Consider the following 16,313-nt stretch of genomic DNA (forward strand, 5'->3'; position numbering starts at 1 on the left):
ATGCCCTTGAGAGAGGTTGCCAGACCAGTAACAGTTTTCACATGTTGGGAGTGGGGTTGCCAGTTTTGTAACTGTGCTCACATGTTCTGTGAAGTCAAATAAGGGTCTACTGTCCTACTTGTACTTGGTGGTTTGGAGGTATAAAGGTACTTAAAATAAACCCAAGGTGTGTGTGCGCTCACCATGTCCAGGTCCTGGGAGACGCGGCGTTTGCGTAGCTCCTCCATGCGGTCGCTAACGTCGTTGAAGCAGGTGTTGTAGTACTCTGAGTACTCCTGAGCAAGGTCATCTATGTTCCCCAGAGAACCGTCCTGGAGCAGGGGAGGAGGAACAGAGAGAAGGACTGGTTAACTTCTGCCACAGGGAGGCTCGCAAGGAGACAAAGGCAGGTAGAGTGGGACGTAAGAGAGACGAGCCCATGAGGGAATGCAGATCTATACAACAATAACACAAAAGAAACTGACGTCGAAGCATTTCATCCAGACCACAAGGCCGGTTCTCCGTCAGGGAGTAGCCTGGACAATTCCACTGTACACAGTGTCATACCACAACAGTGAGTCAAACACCATTCACCATCCACTGTCCCTGAGAGTCCTCCCTAAAGACCTCTCTCCTCCCGCCTCCTTACTCCTCCAGGCCAGGAAAAGGAGTCTGATCAAATAAAGGCCTTAACAAGCTCTCTCCCCATCTGCCCCCGGCTCCTGGTACAGCTTAATGAAGACGCTCCTGCCACAGACGCTTGTTATTAGCCGCGCGGGAAAGGCGCCAGCTTAGCGGGCGGGTGTGCCGCTCTGGCCGGAGGTGGCAAGGGGTAGCACAACGGCACAAATCTAATCACTCACCCACCACTTCCTCCCCCTGTGCCAAGTTGGGCTAACTTTGTTAGCAGGCTAACACTGTGCTTATAGCTGGTAGGGGATGTCCACCAGGGGATGTGTGAGGTTAGAGGTGAGAAGGTTAGGGCTGTTTGTTAGTCTATCTTACCGCTCTCTCTGGTGGATACATGGAGAAAGGAGGAGAGTGGGAAGAAATAGGGCTGATCATAGCTTATGCTGAAGCTACTGTAGAGGATGTGGGTCTAGGTGTTTAGGTGTGTTTGATGGTTGGGTGTGCTATGCATGTTTATGTGTGTGTGTGTGTGTGTGCGTGCCAATGTTTCTTCACTGGCCCATGGCCTCTACACATACACTCGACCTCCACTACCTGTAACTGAGACACACACACACACACACTACTTGTGCAGCAAAAACATATCGGTTTGCCTTCAGTAAAGAATCTAAAATTAGGGTAACTAACTACGATGGCAAACTTTGACATTTCCCTCGGTTTTTTATTTTCTAATCAGTAGTGGCCTTTAAACTGCTATGACATTCTGCAACCCCTGTAACCCAAACACAGTCTTCCTGCCCTTGTGCTCTCCCTCGGTCCACTCTTCCTGCCTTTGTGTGGGAGTTGTGGGTTTGAGATAGAAGGAGGAAGTGAACTCCAAATAAGAAAAGACCTTACTCAACAAAACTCACCTCAAACACCCCGCAAGAAACGACAAGCAGTGATATGACTGTATGAAGTTTCAGAACTGTAGTCTGAAGCACACAGTAACGAATGAAGTATGCTTAATAGAGATCCACTTTCCTGCTTAGATTCAGTTCCTCCATCCACACAGTGGTTACTGGACCTTACCTGCCCCGGGCCCTTACTGGGCAGGTAGGAAGGATGGGTGGCCGTGTTTGAATCATCAACAGTGTTGTTGTGTTGGGTGCCAGTCAGACAGCTGGCATTGAATCACCACGCAGGACCTGAACAGTTTCTCTCAGTCTCTGGTGTCTCTCTGTGGGCTCAGAACAGCTCCCAGTATCTCTGTGCCAGTCTCTCATGAATGGGCCACTGTGGAGTGTGTGAGCCACACGCATACTGGGTAGAGAGAGGGGCTTCTTCAGAGATGGCCCCTGTTCAGAATGAACACACACCCGGACGGGGGCGAGCACATACACACACACTGGGGACTTTCAAAACAAACCAGTCTGAGCCAAGACAACATATTCTACATTCAGCTTCTCAGTGGGTCGGATCCATCTATCTTACACATGACTGGAAACGTCGAGAAACATTCCACTTCAACCAACACCTAAAACCAACACATGGCCTCCTCCCTTTGGCCACCACCTAACTCAATAACCCGCCTCCCCTTCCACACTCTGATTCACAGAGTCAAAGTCCAGTTTGTTCTGATCTGTTTCATATTTGTCCACCCAGCCCTGTTGCAGGAGCTCTGTCCAGGACATATGGTTTGAGATGGTGGAGATTCCCTGTGGGAGCCCTGGCTGGGCGGGCACATGCTTTACTGACATTCTCCTAACATTCCACTGCGGGAGAGAAAGAGAGAGACGGAGGGAGAGAGAGAGAGATAAAGAGACAGAGGCACGCTAGTAACGAGCAACGGGAGTGTTTATTAAGCATGAACATGGCGTGACTGAGACTGGCTGTCTACATGATGGATTTGGAGACAGAGAGACAGAGAAAATGAGTGAAAGAGACAGGGGTCTGATACAGTATCATGACTGATTGGACGAGAGGAATCCCTGATTAGAATGACCCCAAATGGAATGACCAGTTCTAGGCTTTAATTCATCATTTTTAATCATCATAGAGTTTGTGTGTGTCGTTTGTGTGCATGCCAGGGACTCCTTCGTTTGCCATGAGCTAATCCAGCTCCTACATAGCTGGCCTCAGCTGGGACACTAACTGGAGCACCCCCCCCCCCCCCCCCCCACCCCAAGGCCCCATCTAAAAGCTTCACATGACTAATACAACCCTGATGTCTGAGTAAGTCTGCATCATTACTACATCAACCAAAAGAACTATGAGACCCACAAAGGAGAATGTATTAAACGGACATGAACAGATAGCCTTTAGTTGTGTGTGGGTGTACTTATGAAACAAGGCTGATGGTTTGTGCGCATGCGATGGTCTCACCCCCTGTGTATACACAACCCTGACAACGTGCCTCACATTCAACAGCATGGTTAGTGGAACGAACAGGCCTTAAAGACAACACCCACACCAATACAGGAGAGAAACCAAATGATTTCAGAATGTGTCTGCTTTGAGCAGGACTGCTTTGTCCTCGCTCCTTAGCAAAGTTTCTCGTCCTAAACAACCTTTTTCTCGACATCCTGTTCAGCTGAATTGTGTCAGATTCAGAACATTGGAACAACATTTTGGTCCAGTCAATCTTCTACAAAACTTTACAAAATGTACAGTAATTGAAACAGAAAGTCTGACTGGATGTCAGGTTCCTGTAAAGACTCCTGCTGGATCTTGCTATTCCAAGTCAAGGATGGACAGATGAGCTCATGTCTTATGGTTTATTGCATCATAACCGTTTTTTGCTATTATTGCAACATTAAAAAGTTACTGTAGAACATGTCCCAGATTAAGAACTAGGGAGTCTTTAACAAGAAACTCCCACCACATTTTTTCTTCTGACTTTTGTCTTAAGAAACTGTGACTAACAATTGGTGATATCATCTAATGAAACCGTGGCCAGATTCCAAAACGGTTTCACAGAGAAAGGTCCTCTATATTGTCAGATTTGAATCAAGCTCATCTGAGAGCAATGTAAAAGGAACATAGGCTGTGAGACAGCACGGCCGAGGAGATGAGGGTGGAAACAGCCTTGGGACCTGCTGACCCCAACCTCGTTAATCAATTAGCCGGAGCATTCCTGTCATTCTGACCACCCTGGAGCCTGTGGCACCAGCAGGGAGACCTTCAGACCTCCGGGGCTCAGAGCCACACAGGGCAGCTTTGGGTACTGACACTCTTACAGCCGGACACTGACAGGCATAGCTCTACAAACGTTCTGGATAAGAGCGTCTGCTAAATGACTAAATGTAAATGTACAAACCAAAGACCAGGTGTGCACTGTGAGAGAGAAAAATCATGTCATAGAATCCAAGACATGTTAGAAACAAATAAGGTCAGACTTTGATGATGACTCCTAAAATAGTTGGAATATACCGCAAATACATTCCTATCTCTGGTCCATTTTTTGGAATGTGCCATGGTCATTGCCGCATATATCAAACATTTTTTATATTTCTAACTCGCTGACTGTAGTTCGAGCTGTGAGGCAATGCTACAGACAGTCCGCCAAGCATGCACAGCGTTCAAGAGCGCCGGTTCATTCTTGAATGTTCTACCAACCACTTCCCTCACTCAGAAAAAAAAAATTCTTTCACATAGTGTAACAGATGTTGAAACATTTACTGGACATTGTGCTAAAAACTGTTCTGATACGAGTTGCTCTTGTTGGAATAAAATCTATATTTGAGCAATTCAACACTTCAACTGTCTGGATTGGAGGCTGATATTTCTCCTCAGAGGACATGAGGACAGCCAGGTCACGAGAAAGCAAGCTGTTCCTTCTGTCATTCTAAGAAGAAAAAAAATTAAACAAGAATTTGCACTCCAAAGCTGAAATCACTCTAACCCCAAGACAAACCTAAATAGCACACCAAGCCACTTCTGTCAAAGTTATTAAAACATTCCATAACCAGCGTGTAGGACTAAAACTCTCTCAAGCTGACCTCTCCTCTTGCGTGCCACCAAGTCACTACACAAGTCACAGAACTAATCATTTAGCTCAGGCTAAACTCAATTGATTTCCACCGCATGCTTGGTTGCGCTACACTCTTAAAGCCAGTGCTTGTTTGTCACAGCAGTCAGCGATGGCATTCCAGACTTCTAAAAACCATTAACTCAGGCTAACGTGTTTGTTCTGGTCTAAACTCTGGCTAAACATTCATGTTTGTCTTTCTTGAGGTACATTGTTACGTGGGATGTAATTTAATGGTTTGTATGGCAGAGGTTATTGTCACTGAGTTAGCCTTGTGACTTAAAGGGAGGGACGGTGACAATGGATTTGGGTATTTGATGCGATGCTAAACTGGTATGATCAGTTACACTTGATAGAAACGACTGCCTTTTTTCTGACCCACTCAGTTGTATTGTGTCGTCTTGTCCTCATAGCTGCAAGTTAAATACAGTAGAGGTGAATTAAAAGCTCTTTTTATTCCCGATTCACACTGGACATGTTAAAGACTAGCCAAAAGCCACACCTGCCAGCCCCCACACAAGCTATCTGCACAATAGCATTGGAGTGTAAGCAATCCCTCAGTCCACCTCTCTCTTTGTTCTTCTATTCCCTGGGGTTGTTTCTGAAGCCAAGGTTTAGCAGCAGAGGACAATAGGTGTCCTGCCCCTGTCCCCACCCATGTCAAAGCCTGAGTCAGCCATCAGCCCCTTGCAGAGGAGCCGAAGCTGGCCTCCCAGAAGTTCTGGTGGGGAGATGGACAGATGGAGAGAGGATGAAGGAGGGGAAGAAGAAGCATTAAAGATCGATATAATCTGCTCTCAAAAACCAAGGAAAATAAAACTGTATCTGACGCAAAAAACTGAGGGTGAGGAACAGATTTTTTAAAAAGCGAGGGAGGGAGTGAAATAACTAAGTATGAAGTAAGTATGATGAAGCTTCCAGAGACCCAGGGGTTTCTGGAAGATTGCAGCAGGGGAAGGAGCTGATGGCCATACCAGGGGCCGTGGCCCGGCCTCTCCAAGGGGGCTTCCTGAGAATATCCGCCGCAGAGAGAGAACAGGGCACCGCCGCCCCGTCAGAGGAAACCTGCTGGAGCTCTGCCTGACCCCGACCACGAGACCCGGGTCTGGGACGAGAGAGAACTCATAAGCCAGACCAGGCTGACCAAGAAGGAGCCTGTACTAAGACTAGATTTGGCAGAGGACAAGTTAGCACATGCCCTTTTCTGTAGTCCCAGCAAAATGTCTTCCTGAAGCTTTGCTTTGAGACAAACATCCAGGATACTTGGGATGAGAGGCGTCTTTCAGAGAGGCACTGGGGGGAAACAGAGGATGACTGTTAGCTATCCACATCTGTGATCAAATTATCGGGTCAAGGACGAGAATTAGAAGCCTGAGCAGACTAAGGCATACCTGAAAATGAGCAGATCTGTATTTCTCATTCCTCGGGGTTGTTTGGATGAGGTGAGATGAAACCTTGTCAGTTAGAGCTACTCTGGTTGAGCTCCAGAGTAGGGTCTTGAGTGTTTTCTGTGGGCTCTAGTGGGAATGGTTCCCTCATATCTACACGTACCTACACCTCTCTGTATGTAAACTTCAGAAACTTCAACCAAGATTACCTACTGGCACCTCCTAGAGCACTGAGGTGGTTAACTACTCCACAAAAACCTTGAGTTTGTATAAAGAATAGTGCTTATTTGAGGTCTCCTGGAACATCTTTCTCTCCAAACTAGTTTAAACAGCAGCAGCAGTTTCCTCCAGACAGCCCCAGACTCTTAATTAGCTACAGGCTGTTTACCCCACTTGCAACCACAAATAAATGCCTGGCTGGCAGGCTTGCAGAGGTATTCTCATTAAACACCCCCCCCTTCAGTGAAGAGTTAACCTCAGAGAGGGGTAAGTGGGGTGTGGAGGGGGGGTGGGGGCTTAAAACAACCCAGGCTTTGATCTATGGTCAGTACTTAGTAAATCACTTCTTGCTACTGTGTGCCGCGTAAACACTCAAAAGACTGAGAATCCATGATGATATTTAATCTGGTTCCCGAACATGATAAGAGGGTATTTTCAGGCTTATTGGGAAGATAAGCATATATCTGCCCTGGTTCTCAGCCTGTGATTTATGTAAAGATATGAAGGTTCTGTGTGTATGACCTTTCAGACGTACATGTAGATGTTGGTGAAGAGGTCAGGTGAAAGAGCTACAAGGCTAGCCTAGATCTATAAAAGTTACAAATGTATCTGCCCTAGCATGCATGCCTCTCTAGATTCACTAGAACTTGTCCAAATGGCAAAACTGATCTATAACACTTATGCTAGATGTTTCAATCTCCCCAAGCAAAGGTTAGCTCAAAAGGCCATTCTCATCCAGGGGCCCTTTTGAAACAAAGACCATTGAAAGGCATTACATAGCCAGAAGACTATATTTAGCACAGCCATTGTACTTGCCAAAAGATACTAGAATACACTGTGCCGGGACCATTCACTACACGTTTCATAAATATGGGTTCAACATATTATTGGCTGGGTAATGTCTTCTACAGAAAAGCCCTGGTTGAAACAACACAGCTTGCAGGTGCAGTTGGCAGTTGACTTTTCCAAGACATTTCCAGGCAACAAAATATACATTCAAAAGAAATGATTTAACAGGGTGTTAGCAACACAGCACACATTATGCCTACAAGGGATAGGGCCACAATAACATGTATCTCCAAATAAAGAGGTTTGGGGCCTTGAATAAGAAATTGAGCTCAGAAACCTGCAACGTAACTCAGAAACTTGAAGAGAAGCCTAATGGTCCAGTCTGTGAACGTAAATAACTGCTGGCTCTTCATGCTGACAGAGTATTAGAGGGTCACTGCAGCTAAAAACATCTCCCTGTCTCAGGTCTCTGTGATGGGGGAGGGTTAATGGAGAGCTCTGTGATGAACACAGTGAAAGAGGCTTGCTACAGTAACCAATAGAATCATTAGTTGGCATGTGCGTGTGTGTGTGCTACAGCTGTAAGGGAAATACGTCAAAGATGAGAGCACTGCAAGACATTTGTCTTTAAAGTAATGAATCTAGTTAAATCGCTTGGCACACAGCCCAGGTCTCCCACCCAGAGTCAAAGGCCAGAAGTGATTCTCCTTCCCACACACTCATATGCCTCACAAACACACACACACACACAGAAACTACACAAAGGTGAGAGAGAGAGAGAGAGAGAGAGAGAGAGAGAGAGAGAGAGAGAGAGAGAGAGAGAGAGAGAGAGAGAGAGAGAGAGAGAGAGAGAGAGAGAGAGAGAATACAAAATTGCAATATTCCTTTTCAACATAACATTGGCATTGCATTAGTGCAAAAACACAGCAACAAGTGTCTGGCACGCTGACTGACTCTTGCTCTCTCGGGGAACATAACGAGTTTCAGAATAAATTAGCTGTGTTGACGAATGCTATCTTCAGTGTCTATTACGGTGTTATAAACTGTTAATATTGCCTAATAATTTCTCAATTTCATAGCCAACTCTATAGACTACAATAAAAGAACCGCAAAGGTTCCGGTGCTCTGTACTACAATCCGAATGGTTAAATAACGAGTTAGAAAAAGTTGAATTGTCATAGCGCAATATACCATTCTCACCTGTGTCCTGGTCGCACCAATTGATTTAAAGCATAAAGAAGGATTGGCAAGCAGCTTTAAAGAAAATGACTCATCCCAACCATACGTTAGGCAAGAGGATGAAATGTGATAAAAGCCGTAGTCTAGGCTGTGTGGATTCGCTTGCCTCTTGTTTTGATACGTGATTTACATGCATTAACCAATCTCAATACACAACTGAATCGGCACTGAGGCCCCTTTGAGGAGAACAGTTGAAAAGCTTTTCTCAGATAAGTGTTACTTTCCTGTCTCCCCTCCCCCTCCACAACGACCCACACACTCACCAGCATCCCCATCACGTCAGTCCAGAGCTGGGAAAAACTATCTGATCCTCCGCTTGCCGCCTCGGGTTCGACGGTGGAGGCGGCGGCTCCTTGGTCGCTCTCCATAATGTTTACGAAGTACAAAGTTGCCTTTGGTGCAAAGTTTTAATCCGAGACCATTCACAATTCTCAGCCAAGATATCCGGTGGCAACCGTGGACCGTGACATGCACCTTGGCCAAAGAAAGTTGCCCTTGTCTTAGCCTTGAAATCCTTCAGCATTCCTTGGCACAAAAAACATTGAAGGTGACACAAGTAATATACATCCACCCATTCTTATGAAAGAAAACGTGCTAAATATACAAGAGGCATGTCTCCGTAATGCGCTGCACATACTTCTCGCCGTACGAAGAAACCATTAAAAAAATAGCAACAGGTTCCACAGCAATCATTCCGTCTAAAAACTTTGTTGGTTGAGTAGCCTACTCACTTCGCTGCACTGTGCGCTGGCTTGAACCAAAGCATACAGCGGGTGAGAATGCTTTAAGGCGCACGAACAATTCGTTCAAATATTTAATGTAATAGCAATCTAACGGGTTTTTTTAAAAGTCGCACAACACAACAAACTCTCAAATACAGATATATGTGTTTTCATTGACAACAAAAGAAAAGAACGCCCGAAGCGCTGTCCTTGTGGATAATTATCAACGCTCCCTCCTCCAACAGTGAGCTCCCCCTTACTTCACTGCTCAATCACTCCTCCCAGTTAAAAACGCTCTCATGTCTAAGCGGAGCGGGTAAAAACTTCAACGAGAAAGTTTACTTTTTTAAACGTCCTTTAAGAATTGTTATTTGTAGTCTGTCGACCGTTTTAGAAGACATCATAGGCATATACTGCCAGCATTTAGCCCACGAGGGCTTATCCTTTCCACCAATAGTCCGCAGCTTTTCGAGAACAAAGCGACATTCTCTACACAATTGTATCAAAAACAAAAGCGCATGGGAAAAATATTTCTACACGCAGTGACGTAAATCTTGCCCTATTCGTGCTACTAAATCTGCATGAACGGCCAAAGTGTACAATAATGAAACAGGCAATCCAGTAATACAGCAGGGACTATGGTCAACCATAACAATTAATTTGTTATTACTTTGCTGTATAAACATTATTTGAAAGCCAATGACATTACAATATATTCCCAAAAGGACTATAGAAGAGTACACAAACTACAAAGATTAAACATGTAACAAATGTCTTGCATGCATCCATGGAATTGGAAACTGTGAATAATTAGCTGCTTGTTTTGTTCCACTGGGCAACTCTATTGTAATGCAAACGTCTTGAGTGTGTCTCAGTGTCTCTCTGCTGCCAAATGCACATTCTCTGAGAGAGCAGCGTGTCTGCTGAACAGCAACAGCTGCACCATCTCGTGACAGTTGCCAGAGTAGAGAGAGACCGAGAGAGAGCGAGAGAGAGAGAGAGAGAGAGAGAGAGAGGGAGCAAGTAAGATTGTGTGGAGAGAAACATTTGGAAGATGAGAGAAACAGGTACAAATAAAGAGATATATATATATGTGATAGAGACCTCAATGTGAGACACCAATCAAAGCCCAAGCTCCCCATGCATGACCCCTGGCCAATCAGAAGCCGTGAAGGCAGGACTTTACCTGCAGGTTCATGTTGATTTTATTGCACCACTCTTTGCATGGTGAGGAGTATCATCAAGACCGCCACCTTGTTACATCCTGCTTGTGTGTGTTTGTGTGTCTGTGGACCCCTGCTATGTAATCCCATTGCCACCCGACAAGCATGCTCCAGATCAAGGTGTCGTGTTGCCAGACAGAGGTAGCGACCATCGTAGAGACATCCTGCCTTTCCTGCCTCATTCACCACCGTAGGACTCTCATTGACTTCATACACAAGGCCTCCACAGCTCCAAGGTGACAAGGAAGAACCTCACACCATGTGACATGTCAGCATAATGTCCAGGAATGGAGGCAATGAGATGTCTGGAACATATGAACATGCTTAGACCAACGCACAGCTGAAACCTATTAAATTCACCTTTACATTTTGGAAAGGGATGGATGAGGAGAAGGGTAAATTGATTTCATGGCTTTCTGTCATACAGGGGTCAGATGGTGCATGCCATGACATCACAATGATCAATCACTCTGCATGTAAAGCTAAGTAGACCCTTGAAACCTGTAGAACCATAACCCACAGAATATGAGAATTCAAGCCATACCATGTCTACATTCCCTTGTTCGCCCTCCTTCCACTCCCCCCCCCTCTCTCTCTCTCTCTCTCTCTCTCTCTCTCTCTCTCTCTCTCTCTCTCTCTCCATATCTCCATCCATCACTCTCTTCCTCTCTGTCCCTGCACCTGGGTCAGACATTGAAGGCTTGTTGTGTCTGAGAGGATACAGAGGTCCTCTCCCAGGCTGCATTGATATTCTGCTGATCAGACCAGCCAGTCTCCGTTCTCACTGAGTACTCCTAGTTCTAGTGCCAGTTTGGCTGGACATACTCAAACACACACACACTCACACACACACTCAGCCATAAAAGACAGGCCTAGCTCGTAATCTGTCCCACCTGCAGGGGGCGGGGGGGGGGGGGGGTCCGGAGAGAGAGAGAGAGAGAGAGAGAGAGAGAGAGGGAGGGAGGGAAAGAGAGAGAGAACGAGAAAGAGGAGCAGACATATGTGTCTCTGGAGAGTGTTAAGCACTGTGTGCCCCAAAGGTAGAGCCACAGACAGACACCAGATAAGACCCACATCTGAAGAGACACCCCCCGAGGCCCCTTTATTAACCTGCTTACATACAGTACTGTCAGTACCACAGACAACACAGCCTTCAAACAGGCAACATAGCATCTATATGTATGAACTATGTTAGATGTGTTTGGACATGATGGATCTACAGTCTGTGTGATGTCAACACCTTGTCATCTCTTTCTTTACCTTGTACCTTATCTGCTTACTCTGAGATAGAGTCTGGCACCCGACTGGTGTATTAGTGAAGGAGACAAAGTAGTATGGAGTGGGGAGGGAAGGATAGGAGAAGGACAGGAGAGAGGAGAACATTTGCATTTACATTTACATTTAGTCATTTAGCAGACGCTCTTATCCAGAGCGACTTACAGTAAGTACAGGGACATTCCCCCCGAGGCAAGTAGGGTGAAGTGCCTTGCCCAAGGACACAACATCATTTGGCACGGCCGGGAATCGAACTGGCAACCTTCAGATTACTAGCCCGATTCCCTAACCGCTCAGCCACCTGACTCCCTAACAGGAGAACAGGAGGAGGAGAGGAGGAGGGGAGGAGAAGAGAGGATAGGAGGACATGCCAGAAGACTGGGATTCAAGGGTTAAGAAAATGGAGAGATAGAGAGGGTGAGGTAGAGGGAGGGAGACAAGACAGAAAACTGATGAAAAGTGTGCGAGACCACCCCAGACAGAAAAAGTGACCCTTATAGGTCAGTGACCCTGATCTGAAAATATCCCCCAGGGATCGTGACCTTTCCAGGCAGGGGTGATAAACAGCCTGGTGCAGAAACAGACAACCCCAGAGTTGCATCACCAAACACAATATGTTAGATACAGTTAAATACAGTAGCACATAAACACATATTGTTACTGTACATAAAGTATTACCTACACTGTTACAGTATGTTGTAAATACAGAAAACTGTATATATACAATAACTACAACTCGTTTATTCCATATTCTTTGACTAACTTGCATGAAAGGAACTGAAATACCAGTTTGATCACTATGAACAGCTCTGTGTGCTTGTCTTATGTTCCTGCTCTCAGTGGATACATTAAGATCAGAGTTCACTTGTTTTTAATACAGCTCAAAAGGGTCAAAGGTAACACAAAGCTGAGATGTCTCCTTTGAAACAGCATGCTTTGTATATTTTTGCGTGCGTTGTATAGTATGTATGTGTGTGTGTTTAGGCAACATCCCTGCCCTGTGTTACTTCACACCCCAGTGACTCTTGCGTGGGAGTAATCAAACAGGCCCAATTAGCAGAACAGCTAATTACCATCCTCCAGTTAGACCCCTGCAAACCAGCTCATTAAATGAGATAAACACTGTTCTGCAGAGCAAAAACAAAGGTTTCAGGGAGTAATAATGAACAGCCTGTGTTCTGTTTGTGTTTTTACTGTATTATTCTTTGGAGTGTGCTTGCCTGTAATATCATGAGCAAAAGCTAACTTCAAACCCAAAGAGAGAGAGAGTGATAGAGAGAGATAGAGAGACTGCTCAGAGAAGAGAGTGAGAAGGGAGACACGGGTGGACAGAAAACAGAAAGCACAGAAAGAGAGGAATAGAGAGGGACCATCCTGAACTGGAGAGGGGTTGTGTGATAGCCAGCTGTGTGAGGCACAACACACACAGACAAGTCAAACAGAACACACAGAGCTTGGCATGTCAACACAATAATACTACCTGGTTGATGTTCATACTTACTGCTAGGCAAGGCAACACAATAGCTCCCACTATCTGACATGGGCACAGGGATCCTGGCTGGGCCAGAGGAATGCCAGCAGATAACATAGCTACAATCTCTCCACAGACCAAGGATGCAGCAGCTTGTTTGGGTTGAGGTGCGAGGCGGCAGTGGGATGCGGGGGGTGGGGAGGTAAGCGTAGGGTGGGGGTAGTGGTGGTTGTGGGGTCGGTTCCTGTACTAAGACTACAGACTACTGTTCAAGAAAAGGAGACATTTTATTTTTCTGGGTTTGATTATCGCGTTTCATTGCGTGTTTGTGTGCATGTTGGTTGTCTTTGTGTCTGTGTGTCTATGTGTGTATGTAGGAGAGTGTGTGTGTGTGTGTCCATTTATGAGCTTGCATGCATGTTCACACACACTTGTTTCCAAGCGGGATTTGGAACCATCCGAGTGGTTATTTAAACCCCCTGGTCCTGTCTACCCACACTACTTTGCTAAGCCTCAGCCTAGCAAATTCTTCACGCAAGACAGTCCCGAAGGCCATGTGGTATGTGATTATGTTACTGAGTTTTTATCGGGCTAGACCAAAAGGACAGATGTTGTTTTGGACAAAAGTCAGTTCTCTAAGGTACAGTATGCACTGTGTGAATGCCTAAGGACATGTATGTGTGTGTGTGTGTGTGTGTGTGTGTGAGTGAGTGAGTGTGTGTGTGTGAGTGGACTTATTTAGCGATTCTTGTGGGGACCAGTCCCCTCAATAGTCAAACAACAAAATGTTGAACTCGTTGGGTCATTGTCTTGGTCCTCAAAAGTTCCAGTGCTATTTAAGTTACATATCCAGTATGTGTGTATGTGTGTGTGTGTGTATATATGTGTGTGTCAGTAAGACCACAGGTGCAGCCAGCAGAGAGTCTCCCACAGTGTGTGGGTCAACAGGCAGGGCTGACAGCTGCGTTGGCATGACGCAGGGTAGTGCCAGGCTGGACCAGGGAGACAAATAAAGCCCAGCATGTCATACTCTATTAGAGAGGTCATGTGATCCCTCTGCTGTTACGGAATAGTCCAGTTCCACTGTCACACACACAGGCACACACCAGCACACACACAGACCACACTCATGCCTGCCCACACCCATCAACGTATATATACACACATGCACGCACACACACACACGCACACACACACTAGTATGGCAGTATTGCTATGATAGCAGGGCTGGCCCCGTCCCTGACAGATGGTACTGTGTGACAGTGCCCCAGAAGTGCCAGCCAGAACAGGTGCCCGTGGTGGTGCCAGGGTCTCTCCAGGGTCGACGGAGTGCCACTTACCCACCTTGCTAAAATACCCTGTGAATGTACTTAGCATCCACCATATGGATGGACTCGCACACTACATCCTAATCACCTGAGGGTCGGTTGTGTATACTCACTTATCTTCTGTTCCAACTGGCTTTTATTCAAATCATTTTTCTTCCTTTATAGAACCTTTTCTTTCACATGGGGCCCTTTTTTCTATGCTTTCTCCTACTTATGTCTCTCAGTCTTTCTCTCTCTCTCTCTGTGATTGAGCAGAGATAAACAGCACCCTCTGCTGTTGCCCCACTGAACTAGTGACTACCTTTGTATTCCAGGCACAAACCAGCATCATGCTACCCAACAGTACAGCCTGTTTCCAACCACACCATCCCAAGACTTCATAAGCCGGGCCAGACTAGGCTGGGTAGAAACAGATGACCTGCAGCGGGTCTGTTAGTTTTATGACCATGTGCAGCACGGCAGTGTGTATAATTATTGCCTGTGGTTCCATCCCAGGTGAGGTTTACTGTCTCTGGGGCCGGGTTTAACTGCTGTCTCATAACATACACTTTTACACACAGCCATAATCAAGCAGCTGCGTGTGCACACACACCACACAAATGCTTGCCGACAAGCACCTCAGCACTCACACAAACACATTCTGTACACATATAGACATTTTTTACATTTAGTAATTTTGTACACATATAGACATTGTACATCCAATGAGTTTGAATGGGCTAGTGTACCCGACACTTAGCAGCTAGTTCAGGCAGTAGCCAGTGGGACCATGGGGAAGCTGGAATAGGTTTGTCTATGTCTCCTAAGAAACCAACAACAGGTTTGTCTCTGTGATCTTTCTTCTCAGTAACCAATCACAAGTCTGTCTCTGTCCTTAGTAGCAATTCACAGGCCACTATAGGGAATCTGTATAACTGAAGCAACGGTTTGGAGAATACTTGATTAGGTCATTTTGCAGTGACATAAGTCAACTGGGGCAGAGGTAACTCTCTCAGGAATTGAGATGTGGTGCGTTCACTAAGTTATCCCAGTGGAAAGTCTGACTGACAAACTTGTGTTCCCGTGTTGAAAGGAGAGAGTCAGTCACCCAGAGCAATGCTTGTGGAAACTGCACATCTGGAGTGTGGTGAGAGGGGGGTGCCAGCTCTGCCACTGGCACAAACGGGTACGATGTTCCCCTGATGCCATCTATGGGGATGGTTCTGGAAACAGATGTAGACAAACAGATACACATGATGGTGGTTTCTCCCTCCTGCATGTATCTCTCTTTTCTTGATAGACCTCGGCATTTCCCTCTCTCACTTCCGCTCTTTCTTCCTCTTTCGGAGGTTTTATTTCATGGAAACAGCACAGAACACATAACTTAACATATCCATCACACGACTTTTACTGTATATGAAATGGGTTTCACACAGGCAATACCAATGTCATAAATGTTTACAGCTTCAATCCTACTGTGGGCAACATGTAGACAGCAGACTGGGCTAATGTTTGGTCATGTATTTTATAATAACGTCCTCCACAACCGGATCCAGCCAGCGCTGTGGTCGGAACCACTGTTATTACTGTCAACATCCACGCAACGCTCATATATTTCAGACACACACCACGGACTACACTGAGAACACTGTTACAAGGTAAACATGGATCAGTGGGAATATGTGGACCTGAGTTCTTCTGCAAGTTCTCTCTGTGTCCACAAAATGATGCCTCCTCACCCATACCACACATATACACACGTACTTGTTCACACACACACACACACACACACACACACACACACACACACACACACACACACACACACACACACACACACACACACACACACATGCTGTATATATATAGCCACACACATAAATGTATATATATATACATACCTACATATACATACACTGCAAACTCAGCTCATCTCAGCAGCTACACCGCTTTCCTAGAAATTTCCCGTCATTCCAACCCAGTGACCCCGGCAGCTCCGCTGGCACCAGCCGAGGCCAGAGGGCTGGTGGCTACAGTGCGTCTCCACAAACACACAATTCTA

The 16,313-nt window shown here is 45.9% G+C and overlaps 1 protein-coding gene across 1 annotated transcript in view; it reads right to left on the reverse strand.

Annotated features, from left to right (window-relative positions):
• sash1a (SAM and SH3 domain containing 1a) overlaps nt 1-16,313 on the reverse strand; it is a 151,315-nt gene that overhangs the window by 38,836 nt on the left and 96,166 nt on the right. Inside the window, 1 exon segment of the mRNA XM_062466975.1 lies at nt 183-311. Coding sequence (XP_062322959.1) covers nt 183-311 — 129 coding nt within the window.

Source organism: Osmerus eperlanus, chromosome 8 (assembly GCF_963692335.1).
Source record: "Osmerus eperlanus chromosome 8, fOsmEpe2.1, whole genome shotgun sequence".
Classification (NCBI taxonomy): Eukaryota; Metazoa; Chordata; class Actinopteri; order Osmeriformes; family Osmeridae; genus Osmerus; species Osmerus eperlanus.